This window comes from Chlamydotis macqueenii, chromosome 12 (assembly GCF_036417535.1).
Source record: "Chlamydotis macqueenii isolate bChlMac1 chromosome 12, bChlMac1.mat, whole genome shotgun sequence".
Lineage (NCBI taxonomy): Eukaryota > Metazoa > Chordata > Aves > Otidiformes > Otididae > Chlamydotis > Chlamydotis macqueenii.
The window spans coordinates 19,174,989-19,190,709 of NC_141567.1; the positions used below are offsets into that span (position 1 = coordinate 19,174,989).

The 15,721-nt window shown below is 39.7% G+C and overlaps 1 protein-coding gene across 6 annotated transcripts in view; it reads left to right on the plus strand.

The window, feature by feature from the left end:
• Nucleotides 1–8,488: 8,488 nt before the first annotated feature.
• The window catches only part of VPS13C (vacuolar protein sorting 13 homolog C), a 95,905-nt gene continuing 88,672 nt past the window's right edge, over nucleotides 8,489–15,721 (plus strand). For all 6 annotated transcript variants that reach the window (XR_015259951.1, XM_086757703.1, XM_086757697.1 and 3 more), the window contains exons 1-5: nucleotides 8,489–8,662; nucleotides 10,223–10,266; nucleotides 12,064–12,106; nucleotides 12,911–13,006; nucleotides 13,751–13,852. Coding sequence is in view for 5 of the 6 variants with exons in the window: in XM_086757703.1 (XP_086613829.1) it covers nucleotides 8,563–8,662; nucleotides 10,223–10,266; nucleotides 12,064–12,106; nucleotides 12,911–13,006; nucleotides 13,751–13,852 (385 nt within the window). In the remaining variant the exon portion in view is untranslated. The remainder of the gene's footprint in view (nucleotides 8,663–10,222; nucleotides 10,267–12,063; nucleotides 12,107–12,910; nucleotides 13,007–13,750; nucleotides 13,853–15,721) is intronic.

Here is a 15,721-nt window from a genome sequence, read left to right on the forward strand (position 1 = left end):
TTCTGGAAGGAGAGCCTTTTCCAACTTCTATCCTTTGGAAGGAATGCTGAGGTAAGCATCCAGGTAGTCTTACTGTGAGAGTCTCATTTTGTGTTGCAATGATGGACAACTCTCAAATGCTGTTGCAGGCCTCCAGAAAATAAGAAAGCAAGAACATATTTCCCTGATAGTGCACAGCCTCAGTTGCTTCTTTGCAGAATGCATTGCCTGCCACAGGAACATGCTGCAAGTCCCACTTTAGCCTTGTTTCCAATAATTTATCATGTCTGGCAGTTCTAAGCCAGGGCTTGCCACTTGCTGTGAGTTTTATTAAAGGTTGTTTTATTTTTTCCTTGGACTTTATAAAACAGCATTAATATATCTATGCAAACGGTCAGAGTAGAGTGAAACAATCAGGGCCTTGTGGTGGGACTACCCATTTTCAGGTTAAGTTAATAGCAAGCACTTTGACCTAGATGCCTGTTATTCATGTTAACTGTACACTGCACGTAATTATTTTTTCGTGTGTGTGTCATAAATGTAATTCATACTGTGCAACAAAGTATAAAAGACTCAGAATTTCCAGAATTTGACGTTTTCATACATTACAGATGATGAAATACGCACAGAAAGAAATGCTGTGAGATGAACATGAGGTTTTCAGTGGAAGAAACAGAGCTTCACAACGCAATCATTTCAGACTGTGATACAGTTTATGAAAAACAGATCCTCTGAACTGTTTTTTCTTAGTTATTTCCCAAGTGTAATTGTGCTACCTCTGATAATACTGCTACCACAGCTATTCAGTACATGCCATCTGGATATGAGGAATCTCTACTTTACGCAAAAAGTATTTCACATTAGCTCTTCTTTAATGTGCCCCGACAGACTTTTCGGAAGTCTTGCAAATGCTGCAAAGCTCAGCTGTCACTGAGAATTCAGGAACATACAAGAAAGGTTTTTTCTTTGCTTTGTTTGGGTTTTCTTTTGATAATGTGAATTTAATAAAAGTTACGCATTGCATTTGTTTTTTTCCTCACTCATCAATCCAAATGGATGTATTTTTTATCTCACACTTTTCGGTAAACATCAAGAGCTGTGGGCCACAAATTGCTGACAAAAATACTGTGACATACAAAATGCTGGGAATAATTCTTAACACATGTTGACTTTGTATATTGTACCTATATTGATTCTAGCAGGGTTAATACAGTTTTAAACTTACAGAAGAGAGAAAAGAATCACACGTGGTGTTTGTTTTGTTCTGTAATGTACATTCATTGTCATGACAGATAAATATTGCCAAGAAGAAACATCTGAAGACAATGGCTTTTTAGAATAATACCTGCTGCTTAAGATTTATTTTGGAAGCAACTAGCCCTTCTTTATTCAGAGATCTTTTTCTTCAGAATTTTTTCTCTGACCTAAGTGGTGGCTTTGCTAGGTGACCTCCTGGCTGACTGTGCAGTTGGTGTAATGCATTAGCAAATAAGGTTTTCAGCCTCCACTAAGGTTTTGAAAATTGTAGGGCAACTTATAAATAGATACTGTAAAAAGTAGGTGATAGTAAACATTTTGTATTTCCTGCTCCTTAGATTTTTTTTTTTTTTTTTAACTAAAAGCAACACTGTAGTTCAGCAATGTCTGGAGTAACGGTGACTTTTGTGAGAAGTAAGAAACTCTTACTTTTGATTTTTTTGAGTTCATATTGAGTGGGACATTTGGAATTTTTCTGTACAGTATTATTTAAAGACACACATCTGGGAATTCACTATCTCTGTTAGTAAACAGTAACCGTGCAACATCCTACTGTTCTTAACTGTTTCCAAATCAAACTTTGGCTGACAATAAATAAGTGATTGTGCTATCTTTCAGTATCCTATTTCGTCAATATTTTCTTCAATATATTTTCTGTGGGTACTTTTCCAGAAAAGCAACTCAGAGAATTTATCTCAAACAATTCTGTTGTTTATGACTCAGTGGGTTTTGCTGGAGGACTGTTCCAATGTCCCAATGAATGTGCAAATGACTGAAATTTTTAGCAAGTGAAATGGCTTGGTTTTGGACTAATAGATATTTACATCTGGTTTCACAATTAATAAGTTCAAGTTCTTATCAAGTGAACAAAATTACACTTGTAGTGTAAAAGCAAATGCGTTTGGTCCAGAATAGACTATTATTGCTTCCTTCCCCACTCAAAGGCAACATATTCATTAAAACAAGTGCATTTTTATTTCAACCAATTTTCTTACATAGCTTTTTCATCTTCACAGTACATCACTGAAGAAAAAAGCTATGATTCTCAGAAATACCATCAAATAAAACCCTAATGAAAAATTAAGTTAGATTCTTCTTATGATAGAACTTAGCTGTTTTATGAAGATTCCCTGGCTCACGATAAAAGATAGTAATGAAATTTATATTTCAAATCTCAGTTGGTATGACATGCATGTGATCAATACTGATCAGATAGACTAAGCCTCTTGGCTTAGAAATTTCATGCAGAAATGCAGATTCTAATTAATAAATCTCTTAGATGCAGATAAAGTGCAGCAGATAAAGGAAACAGTTCTTCAGACTCCCTTGAAAACCAGTCAGATTGTCTATGGAGCTATCCTCATTTGTGTACAGAGCATTATTTCTTACCATGAGGTATCTACACTACGCTGTCCTTGTTTTTTTTTTATGATCGTATGAATGAAAAGCTTTGGGTCTAGACTTTTAACAAGGAACAGTCAGTGGGAATACCATTTTTAATCTAGATTTCTCTGAAAACTTGTTCATACTAGCCAATGAGGATAATTTTATGCAAAGTTCGTCTTGGAGCATAATGGGAAAGGGTGCACATTTATTTATTTAGAAACAGATGTGGCATTATTTATAGGGGAAAAATATAATAATTGTGATAGAATTTAGACAACATATCTGGCTTCAAATTATCCTGAGAAACAAAACTGAAGTTTCTTCTGATGATTGAAGTTATTTTTGTAAATAAAGATCAGGTTTGTCCCATTTTAAAGTGGCCGTGCCTTGGTGTTAGTAGCTAACTGGGTACTATATACTGACAAACTTCCATTTGTGTATCACTTAGTTCTTAAATATTCATGCTTGGCAGGTCTTTTATATTTTATTGTTCCATTACAGAGAGAGAGGACACACACTGAAACAGTATAATAGCTTTTTGCAGATGTGAGTTCTTCAAGGCTCTCCACTGAGAACTGAGAGTCTCCAGTTGTCACAGGGGAAAAAGGAAAGCAGATTGCTATGTGCTGGCATCTTCTTAGTGCTTCAGACATCTTAATATACCCTAATGTGTTGGTTTAACTTATGGCTACTGTAATTGAGATAAGTGTTGCAAAAGTATCTCAGAATTATCTTAATAATTATTACTTAACAGTTTTCTAACTGCTAAGTAATAGCAGTTATTCTAACTATTCTGCTATTCTAGTTCTTGTAATGTAATTCGGGTGTTTATTTTAGGTTTTGATATAATTGTTTAGACACGTTTTGTTTTCCCTTATTTTCTGCAAATGCATTTGACGTTAATGAAATCTCCTGTGCAATACTTAGAAGCAAGCTTAAAACCAGTGGAAAATGAAGTTACTAAAAAAATTTTAAATAAAAAAGAAATAAAATTAGAAACAATAACAAATACGACTATTTTCACAGAATACTGAACTTTTCTTTAGACAAGGCAATATAGCAAAATAATCAATACTAATCTCTTCCATCTGTTACGTCCAAAAATATGTGCCTTAAATATATAGTTACTTCGGAGACTGCAACCATCAAAAATTGCAACAAGGGAAATTCTGAATAGCTAAAAGGAATAAAACACCCCTTGTAATCAGAGTGGATAAAGAACAGGTTGCTTAGAGAGGCTGTGGCATAACCAGTTTTGGAGATTTTCAAAAATTGTCCAAACACCGCTCTTGGCAACCTGATCTAACGCACCACAAAGTTCTCTCATCTCTGTAGGCTTTGTCATGAGAGTTGATGCCACATTATCTGGCAGATTTCCCAACTGCTAATAGGCATACACTCTGTTTAGTGCGGTACAGTGGATAAAATTTGCCATCTGTTCTCTTGCCAACAGTCAGATGGTACGAGCTGGAGATTTTGTAATATTAATGCAGGAAAATAGGAGAAAAAAGCTTGGTTATTGAGCTATCAATCCCTGTACCCACCTCAGATTAGCGTTAGAATTGCCGCGACTATTATTTATTTATGCAGGCAAGACTGTGTAGCAGGCGGCACTAAACAAGTACTTGTTGTTGCAGTGTGTATTTCTATTCAGAAAACTGAAGCTTTAACTGGTACTCTCGATGCAGATTGCTTGGGTTTTTTTTAGGCTTCATTTTTTGTAAAGGCTTCCCTAAGAGGTTGGAGCAAATCTTGCCACATAAATAGCAAAACCACAAAGTTAAGTGTTACAGTGTTCTATTTATGTTCTCTTTTTAGTAAATTATTATGCAGTGATGGAAACATCAAATCCTCTTATTTAATGAAGTGCTACAATAATACACAAGGAGCCTCTATATATCAACCAGAACATGTTGTTTTTGATGACTTTCAGCTGAGTGAAACTACTGATTCCATTCATATTTATCAAACCAGCCATGTCTATTCAATCTTGGTATTTAGAAAAAAATGGGCAGAATGCATGGGTTTTTCCCTGAGGCGAATGAACATTGTGTATTTAATGAATGGTGAGCAAATACCAAAATGTCTGTTTGTCCTGTATCTGTTCTTCTAGAAACAGAACTCATGCGTCATGTAACTGTGTGTGAGGTTTTTTGGGGAGTGTTTCCCTGCTCCTGCTGCCATTTCGGACTGTTTACCTTTTTCACTGAGAATACACAAGGAATGGTACCTACCAACAGACAGAGCTGCTTAAAAATGTCATTTTTAAGTGACATCCTATCTGCAAGGGAGGCTCAGGAAAACTAACAAAGGATTGTTTGGTAATAGAGCTGCAAAAATAAGTATCTTTATCTTCAAGTAATATCACAGTACTTTAAGTAGTCACACATATGCTTGATAAAATATCTATTAAAACTGCTGCCTTCACAGCTTTTCTGTTCTTAATTCTGTTACATTTACCTTTTATTTTTGAAAATCTATGTAGGTTTTACTGAAATAGGATATATGACACAGACGTGGCTTGCTGGAGTTCTTTCCCAGGTGAAACCACACTACTTCAGGATTAATTTGTTGATCCGCTAGGTCAAACATTTATGTTTGTTAGGAAAGCACATTTGTAAAGAGCAGTAGAAATTTCGGTTACTCAAATATATGCTGTAACAAGATGATTTTAAAAACTCATGGAGTTCTTCAAGTTCTTTAGGTAAACACTTTAGTCAATTAGGAAATTATTCAACCACATACAAGCTATTTTCTTCTTTTACAGTTGTGATTACCTTTTTTTTTCGTTTTTTGTTTTTTTTTTTCTGTACAGAAATCGTTATGACCATTATGAAAACTGAAGAAGAAAATGGATATATCATCCTGGCTATATTGTACAGTTGTTACAGAGAACATTTAATGCCATTGATTTGCACAATTGTTCTTAAATTTACCTACACTAAAAGCATTAGCTGCCACTGATTAGCCAGTACTTTTGCTAAAACATTAGCTATTCAGCTGTGGTTTGTATATACAAAAGCATAATAAGCTAAAGTCTTTTAAAAATTCATTAAAAAAAAATTACAAATGAAAGTTTGTTACCTAACAGACCAGCAGTGGGAGCTCTATTCACAATTTCCCGACACGTTCTCTTGCATTGACACTTCCCGATGATAGGAATGGTTTTGAACAGCCAACACTGCACAAAAGAAGTAAATAAATAAATAAAATATAAATTGCCATTTTCTACAGTTTCTGTAGTTTACCTAATTAGCAATTTGTCTTCCTATCTGAAGCTAAATAGAGCATAAAATGAGAATTCAGTAATTTTTGACTAAAACTCTCTCCTCCACTTCAAACCCTAGGATATGCAGAAATCAATCAAGTGGTGAAGAACTTCTAGGGAATTATGGAAGAGAAGTTGTATTAACATGTTACTTAAGGGTAAAAAAAAATGGTCAGGAATGAATTAAACATTGTAAAACAAGAAAAAATGCCATGAAGGCACTTGAACAATAAAATTAATGCTATGTTGCTCAGGTATTGCAGGAAACACTTCTGTAAGACAGCTGCTTTATTCTAGGAGTCAGTGCAACATCTTCCTATAATGGAAAGGAACAAACCTTCCAATGTAAGCCTGTATCTGTGACAAACGCTACTGCTAAGTCACTAGCTAGAATATACATAGGATACGGTTAGATATGGAGAGACCTCAGCTGTAGAGATATGCATAATTGTAGTGGTCTTTGGTGGCTGACTTCTTATCGTGAGATGAGAAATAAAGGGTTTTGGGTTGATGATTTTGGTTTTCAGCTGACTTAAAACTGTAAAACTTTTCATAATAGCCAGTCTCTTCTTATTACATTAGTCCCATTTACTGGGGCAAAAGCGTGCTCAGTTGACAAGAAACAACAACTCCTGTCTTCCAGGAAACAACCTGGCATTACTCCTTGGTATGCTAAATTCTGCAGTCACACAGAAATTGCGTGGGTTGGTACCTGGCATTCAGAATTCCCTTCTACCCCCTTCCTTCATTAACTTAATGACTTACTAGAGAGGCTCTAGTCAATGCTGGTTTTTTATACAGCTTTATTTAATTTATCCACATCCAGGCATAGACTGGTTTTGCAAAAGGGCTAGAGTGCACTCTGCTAAGATGATTTTGAGCAATACTGTGACTATTGATAAAGCATCTGACAGTGCTTGTGCAAAAACTGCCACAGTACATGGGAGGAAAAAGGCTTCCCGTGTGCATTGATTCATCACAGCCATCACTAGCGGCTGCTTATCGGAGAGCGCAAGGAGACACTTCCCACTGGCGAACCTCCCTAGCATTTCCCTGCTTCTCCAGCATTCAGTAGTATGACTTCCCCAGTCAAACCTGCATCTGGACCATCACATTTAGCAGCCACTGCAGAAACTTTGGTCTTTGTGGGATGAGGGTCCGACTTATCCATTGAATCGCTGATGTTAAAGATGAGTGCAGGAAACGTAGGCATATCCATGTACAGTAATGGGGAACAGGTGTGGCATTTGTCTCTTACAACGTGAAAAAAGGTGCTAAATAATAAATCTTGTGCTGCTTCCATGCTGTGGACTGGACTTTATCACATATTCAACAAACTGAAAATGCATTTGATGCATCATTACTTGGATGTGGGTGATATAATGTGTGTGTCCACTATTCAAATAAAATCAAAAGAGATCCAAGCAGATCCTCAAATACAGGAAAAGGGAGCTTGCAAGCCTGAAACAGAGGCTGTAACAGGACCAGAGGGCTAACAGTCACTGATGGACCTTTCCTTTATCAGTTTACTTAAATATTTTCCTCAAACTATTTGTGGTTTTGTAACATCTTCTTGCACTAAGCTCCACAATATTTGTGTGCTGCTTAAAGCAATATTTGACTCACCTTGTCTGATCATGTTCATGTAGTCTTGATGTATTTTCGTGTATTTTTGAGGTTGAAACCTATTGCTAATTCTCATTGCCTTTCTCTGGAATACATTTTTAGACTGAATGTGTAATTTTGAGCTTCCAAGTGCTGTTCTTCCATGAATAACAGAGCTTCTCTGAGTTCAGAATAATTTTACATGACCAGTTCGAGATTAGCTCCCCTGATATTTAAAAGCTTTTTCCAGTGTTGACATCGCTTCCTGCAGGTTCACTGCACAGCATTAACTCTAAAAAATCTGGCTTTCGCGCTTGACATTCTAACTTGTGTTGTCTTCGTCTGTGAGTTTTCATGTCACTCGAACGGCCGGGCTAACAGAAACGACAGTTTTCTTACGAACTGTAGGCACAAGCCGGGTTCCGCCTAATCCCAGCCGAACGGGGCCCGGGCCGGTGTCCGCCCGGAGGCCGCACACACCCCCCGTGAACAGCCGAAGAGGAAAGATGGCGCTACCGCACTGCAGCCTGGCGGCGGCGTACGCACATTGCCCGGCCGCACCTTTCGGCGGGAACCGCCTGAGCAGCACCGCGCACCGCCCCCTCGGCTCCAGCCGCACCCGCACGCCTTTCCCGGCGTGAGCGAGGAGCGGGGGTGCCGGTGAAAGGCGGAGGGGCTGCCCCGGCTGCGCTCAGCGCTTGGCCCCTGAGGAGCCGGGGGAGCCCAGGCACCGCGCTGCGCCGCGCGGGGGCGCTTCCCGCCCAAGCGCCGGGCCCGCCGCCCCTGCCACGCGCCCGTTTGCTAACGCAGCCCTGAGGCGCCACCGGCTTCTCCCCGCCCGGTTCCTCGCCCCGGCCCTCGGCCCCGGGAAACGCGCCCGCGGGTGGCGCCGGGCCCGCCCCTTGCCCCTTGCGCGGGCCCGGCGACAGGAGGCGCGCAGCCCCGCCCCGCCTCGGCGCGCTCCGTCACCTGACTGTCGGGGGCGCGCCCGGCGCCGCTGTAAGCTGTGCGCCGCCTGGTAGCCCCCGGTGCTGCGCTCCCCTTGGCGGTGGGGGCCCGTCTCCGCCATGGTGCTGGAGTCGGTGGTGGCGGATCTGCTGAACCGCTTCCTGGGCGACTATGTGGAGAACCTGAACAAGTCTCAGCTCAAGCTGGGCATATGGGGGGGTAAGGAGCCCCTTCCCTCTCCCGCCCCGTCTCCGCGGCGCTGGGGGGGGGCTGCCGGTCTCGGCGGGTGCTTCCTTGCGCCGCAGCGGGGAGCGGGTGTCATGGGCTGCGGGCCCCCCGTCCCTTCGGAGGGGTGGGCGGGCTGTGGGTTTGCGGCCCCGTGTGAGGAGAGGGCGAGCTGCGGAGCCGCGGCCCTCCCTGAGGGGCGGCCGATCAGTCTGTGGCCGCAGCCCTACTCCCCCCGCTACCCTTTCCCGCTGTGAGGGGCGGTCGGTCTGTGGGCCGCGGACCCGCCTTCCCCCCCGTGACAGGCCGTCGCTGGTTGCCTGTGGCCCCCCTCTCCGAGGGGCGGGCGGGCGGACGGTCGATCGGGCCGGTCTGTGGGGCTGCGGCTCCCCGCGGTGGCGGCGGGCGGAGGCTGCGGGGCCGTGAGGCCCGGGCCTGCCCGTGAGGGGCGGTGCGGGGGGACCCCCGCGCCGTTCCGGGGGAGCAGGAGCCGAGTCGGGGGGCCTCCCTCCACGCGGGGCGGGGGTGCCAGGTGCTCCGAGGGGCTGAGGCGTGGGGGGCACCTCGCTGGCCTCGGTCTGCTGTTCGGCAAGGAAAAAAAAGAAACCCAAACAGCCCACATTTATTTTTTGTTGTTGTTGTTCTCGAGAGTGTACTGAGTGGAAGCGCGAGTGTCTGCGGTGGAGCGTGGGGTGGCAGGTGCACGGTGGCCCCGGGAGGCGGGGAGGCCGCGGTTGTGGGGCAGCTGACAGGGTGCTTGAGCAGCCGTGTCGTTCGCCTGCTAATTTATACTGAGGTGGTCGTGCGATAACGTGGAGTGGCGATTCTCAGTGAATAAATCGAACACTTCAGCTTGCTGCCCTGTAGGCATGCAAAAAAGTTGAAGTACTGCCTAGAAAAGGCTGGCTGTTTTAGATGCCTCCCGTACATAAGGGATGAGACGTTTCTTATCACTTTAATTTTGCTCTTGCCATGGTAGTAAGTATTTTAACATTTATAAATTATTAATACCTGTATTGAAAATGGAATATAGCTCTAAGGAATTTGACATTGAAGCAGTAAGAGGTATATTATATGTGCTTTTCTCAGGTATAATTTTGTGTGCCGGAAATCCTGTTATGTTGCCTATGCCAGGAAAAGCTAATGGTTTGTGAAAATAGGCATGCATTTTAGTGGCTCTGTGATTCATTATTTTTCTGTTATGTAAAATAAAAAACAAGATAAAATTTTCCTAGTCTACCCTATGTTGATAGAACTGTAATTACCATTCCCAACAAAGTTAATAGTAAGAAAGATCTCCTATTATTTAATAGAGTAGAAACATGTAGATCTTTAAGTTGGTCATATTTCTGAAGTCTTTTCCACTGTGAAATTTTGTCTGAATAATCAGTGTTTAACGAGTCTTACAATTAAAACTTTATTGTGCAATTCTGTAACTGGAGTAAGGTTTTCAGACTTTGTCTGTGTGTATTTGGGAGGGTTGCAGTTGTGTTCCTTGTTGCAGCTTACATAATAGTTGAAGTCACTTGTTCTGTACTTCTCTTTTTTCTTCAGGTAATGTGGCACTTGACAATTTACAGATAAAGGAGAATGCATTAGTAAGTATTCTAACAATTTTAAAATTGTTTTTATGGGTCTAAAGACTTCATTCATAGGATAAAATACTGCTTACTGTAGTCTCACGTTACACAGTATGACTTTTTACTCGTTATTGAAGCTAAGTCCTTCGTTAACTGTGTCTGATTTTGCTCTTGTTACTGGAATAGAGAAAGAAAAGAAGCTATGGTTGAAAAGATAAGTGTGCTTCTTCGGGAGAGAAGAATAACTTCTGAGAAGTTAGCAATAGGGTTTTGAAGTAAGTTTTCCAGTGTTTATGCATACAGGCATATCCAACCTAGTATCTGAGGCTTGAAATGATAAAACTTTAAATAAGGTCTTGATGTATTTTTGTTGCCATTTTGGTCATCCAGTACAACCTAAAGGATTTAATTTCTGCTGTGACTGTTATAATATAATCATACATCTGTTATGTCATAGGGTTTTTTCCTTGTTGGTATGTCCACACAGTAGATGTTCATGTATTTCCGAATGCTTTACTAGATCTAATGGGTTTGCATAGGTCTATGTATTCTTTTCTCCTGCCCTCCCCTCCAACTTTGGTTGAATAAATGGATTTTCAAGGCCTGACCCCTCCAAATTGATTTATCTAATTTAAGTCTTCTGAAAGACAGTGGTTGCTTTCTCAATTGTTGGTGTGGGGATGAAGGGAGAAAAAGTTCATACTTCTAAATTAGTTGATGCAGTTATAACTGGAAAAGGGTTGAAATATTCCATAGCTCTTGTTTTTCAGTTGTTTCTTTGAGGTGCAGAAAAAGAACAAGCCATGTAAATATTGTCACAAGTTTACTTGTGTAAAGTTGGTTGATGTTAGACACCTAATTGCAGCTCAGAATGTTTTTTAAGAACTGTGGAAATCCAGCAGAGATATTAATTTGGATATTGATCTTCTTTTTTTTGGAGCAGCCCTGTAAAATGTTCTTAAGTTGTTGGAAAAGTAGTGGTCAAGGTTGCTTTCTAGTATGTGGGAAAAGAGAAGAGGTTAATTAACATATGTCTCATTTGGGAGAATGGGTTTGTTTTTTATAATCCTTGAGATTAAGACTTCTCTTCAGGTCTTTGAATTGTGGTTAACCTTTTTTAAAAGAATACTAAAGTGGAAGACTGATCTTAAATCTTGATGTTTTAACTTAATTTTTAATCTTTCCTTTTATTTACTTTCTCCTACTTCCTTTGTACTTTGTCCCTCTTTTTGTATTGTTGGTATTCCTGTGGTTCTTTTCCTGTTACACTATATAGGAGAGATACTTTGTGAAGTTTTAATTTATGGTAATAATTGTTCACTTGTGACATATTCCTCATCTTTGTGAGCCTGTCTTGTTCTTGATGTTTGGCAGGCATTTTGCAAAGAACTTTTCAGTATTGTTAGTGAGACTACTTATATGTTTGTAAATACTAAGTGCTATTATCAAAAAGAAGAGACCTATGTGACAAATGAATAAAAACGTAAAATTGAATTCTTGTATATAGATAAAATTTTACTTTTTAGTAACCTTTGGAGCGAGGTATTATCATAGTTGTAGAAGAGAATTGCAGGAGATGTGTAAATGCTTTTTTTAAAGACTTTCTACAAGTCTCACCGTATTTATGAATTCCTGAGTTCACGTGAGTATTGCTAAATAATTAAATCTCTGTCATATGGAGGACTGTTTCTGTTGTAGAACTTCAGTTCTGGGAAAATAGTTTTAACAGAAGTAAAGGTAACAATTTTGATGTGTAAACCAGTTTATCTTTAAAATATATGGATCTGTTTAATATTTTTTTTTTTTTCTTTACAGAGTGAACTGGATGTACCTTTTAGAATAAAAGTTGGTCAGATAGGTAAGTTTTTGTTTCAATGTAAGTATTGAAATAGAGATTTTAGTACAGGCCTTAAAGTCAGGCTGGCCTTTGCATTTCTTTTATCGAGCTTTCTTAAGTGATCTCTGTAATTGTACTCACTGCTGAAACTAGCGTAGAAGTCTAATGTGACTGCCCTGGATAAATCATAAAATGTTATCTGGCAAACCCTGTTTGTGTAACTTTACAGGCTGGTATGAAAAACATGTCTGAGAAGTTGTCCCCGATACATGGAGGATCAAGGAAGCTGTTTAGTGTAGGCAGAATGTGTGTGGCTCTTTAAAGAACAGATTAAGAATATGAAGAGTTTAAGTAAGATTCCTGAAACTAGCAAACGTGCTGAGGGTTTAGGAACTCTTAGATATAAGGTTTCGGGGGTTTTTTTGGTTGTTTTTTATTTTTAAACGTTCCTTTCCCTGGTGGTCAGCATTGCTTTTTCAGGTGAAACATTTGCTAGAAATGAATGTGTGTTTTGTTCTGCTTCCCTGGGAAGATCACTTTCATCTTAGTGAAATGAACTCCAGTCGTTATCTCAGGTTTTGATATGAAGTCTTCTGACTCAAATGGCATCTTCTGGCTTAAATATGTGGCTTATATTTTGTCTGCACGTATTTTATCGCTTTAAGGGCTTTATAAAATGTTTAGGCCCATATGGTTTCTCCTTATCTTTTAAGGTGTTTAGGACATAATGATGTAGGGCTAATGCTTTTTGATGCCCGAGGTGGTGTTTGGACTAAGCGCAGCACAGATTTTTTGTTTTGATGTAACTGTATCTGCTTTGTTTAGATAAACTTACTCTGAAGATTCCTTGGAAGAATCTCTATGGCGAGGCAGTTGTTGCAACTCTAGAAGGCTTGTATCTTCTCATAGTTCCTGGAGCAAGTACGTAAACTCTTCAACAACACAGTTAAATAATGGAAGAGAAAAATATCTAAGGGTACCATGTAACTGAATATATAATAGCAAATAGTTCATGTAAGCTGCCATTTTCACATTCTGTTCCCTCAGACAAATTTGTAGGCTAATGCTGGCAAGTTAGTTGAAGAAGGATGGGAGAAAACAGCACCTGTTGCTTTTGTGGAAATCCTTGGTTGTATCCATTCCAGGTTTTCCTCTGAAGTGTGCTTATCCTGAATCCACTTTTCTGGTGTGGTTTAGATCTTCTCCCTGTTACATAATATAGTTCATCTGCTTCTAACTGACAACAATTGAAAATAGTCATTCCATTAGAACTGTTTAGAGGGAGAGGGAAGAGGATTGGAGAACCTGATTAGTTTTTTTCTGAAACCAGAACCTCTGGTATATTAAGAAAACTTGCAAGTTCCTAGAGTGTTGAATATATGCGTAGTAGAACTTCCAAATCTGCATTGTATTGCACAAGGGTCTGAATTTCCACGGAAGGGTTCTCCCATGAAGCAATGCTTGAACATTGGTATGATCCTGTTGTGTCTTACTGTGTAAAAATAACAATTTGAGAGGCTGGATGCAGCTTTCAGAAATTAAACCAAGAATAGCCTTTATCTCAAAGTGTTTTGCAACCTAGTGTTGAATATGGTGTGCATTCCTTGATTATGCATTTATGTAACTTGAAATTTAGATTTAAACCTGTCCCAACTTGGCTTACAGGCATTAAATATGATGCAGAAAAGGAAGAAAAATACTTGCAGGATAACAAACAAAAGGAACTGGCAAGAATTGAAGAAGCCTTGCAGAAAGCGGCAGATAAAGGTACTGAGTTAACAATACAAATCTCCATTGTAATTTGAGGACTTATTCTGTGCTATGAAAGAAAAGTCCTGTTTTGTGATAGAAACTGAATTGCATGAGGCTAATGTTATCTTGCTTTAGAGCTTCAGTAGTGGATGTTTAATAATGTGTTTTAGAGGTGCATGTGACAGATTGTTCTTTGCTTAGAGGAAACTCTAAGAAGAGTGGTAAGGTTTGTGAATTTTAACTTCAACAATAATGCTTTCATTTCAGTTTCTGTTGTCTTTTTATGATGTACTGTGTTTTGACTGGTTTGAGAAATGACACTCTTGAGCAGGAAACTCTTCATGACACAAGAAATCACTTGAACATGAGCTTAGGAAGCTTTACTTACACTTTTGATCCAGGCTATTAAAATTTTTTAAACTTTTAATTATAGGTTAAAATAATTGATTATTTCAGTCCAGTTAACCTGATTTGTGAGGTTGGTTTTTTTTTTTTTTTTATTGGTTTGTTTGTTTTGTCGTAACAATGTCTCTAACAAAATTATGATATAAATTAGGCTTCTTTGGAAGGAAACCAAGCTCAGAACCAACGACATGTGATAGAGGAAGAAGTTATTGCTGCAGTGTTTGTCTGAAGTGAGAATGTTTGTTGGGCAGTACAATGGTTCTTAAGATGCATCTCTAGGATACCTGTAATGCTGCAAGTCATTTGCCTTGGAAAAGTTATTGAAAATTAAATGATGCTTAGAACACTTTGAAAAAGATGATTTGATTGTAATCTCTTTGCTTATTTAATTTTCCAGTTCCTGGACACTGTGCTGCCATGTTCCTGTTTTGCTAGTTTGAGATGTTCATTTGCAGTTTCCTTCAAACAGCAATCTGGCAATCCGTTTACAGTGAAGAAAGAAACCTTGCTGTATTTCTTGTCTTTAATATGCCAGAAACTGTATGAGAGCTAAGGCAACTTCGCTGAAAGTATTTTGCAGCCCTTACTTCATACTGGAGCAAAGGAACGTTCATAAGGGTTTAACCTTGGTTATGTAGGACTTGGATACTGTAAAGCAGCAGTATTTCAGCCATTATTCTTTGCACCAGTAGCAATGTGATGAAGGGATAATATAGCAAGAAGAATTTAACCTTATGGGCACTGCTTGAGGAATTCAATTTCTGGAACTTCATATAATGAAGAGTGAGTCTGTGTACCTGTGACAGTTGGCTTTTTTTGAAAGAAACTTACTGCATCCAGCATTTGTAAGGCTTTTTTTTTTTTAAAAAAAAAAAGTAAAAATGATACCTCAGCAGCTCAACTCCTTACATAAAGAACTAGGGTTAGATTTAGTCATGTTTTGCACTTTTAAACTTTCCACTTCGTGAAGGAAAACCTAGAGGAACATTCAAATTGGATTATTTTAAATTGCAGTTATCCTGGCGGTCATACTGCAGCATGATCCTTGTGGATCCCTTCCGGCTTGAGATACTCTGAGATCCTATCTCAGTGGTAGCTATTTGTATTTCTGGTGTTGTTCTAGAGTATTGTACTCAGGAGGACTTGTGTAGTTCTTGCATAAGCAGATCTCTTGCTTTTGCTAGATACAGAAGTCTTAGGGCCCAAGTTGCCTTACTGAAGCATAAACTTCTAAGAAATTAAGCTCTTTCTGTAGGCTTTTAAAAGCGCACAGTAGCTGGTGAAAATCTAGGAAATACATTGAACAGGCAGTTATTCAGGTGTTCTGGTTTTGTTAGTGAGGGGGGGCCTAAGGTGGTAGCTTCTGTAGGAAACTGCTGGAAGTTGCTCCCCTTTTTTCAGTGGACTCGGCCGGGCCTAGGGCGGACCTGCTGCTGGCCAAGGCCGAGCTGATTGGTAGCAGAATGTCCCATGATAATG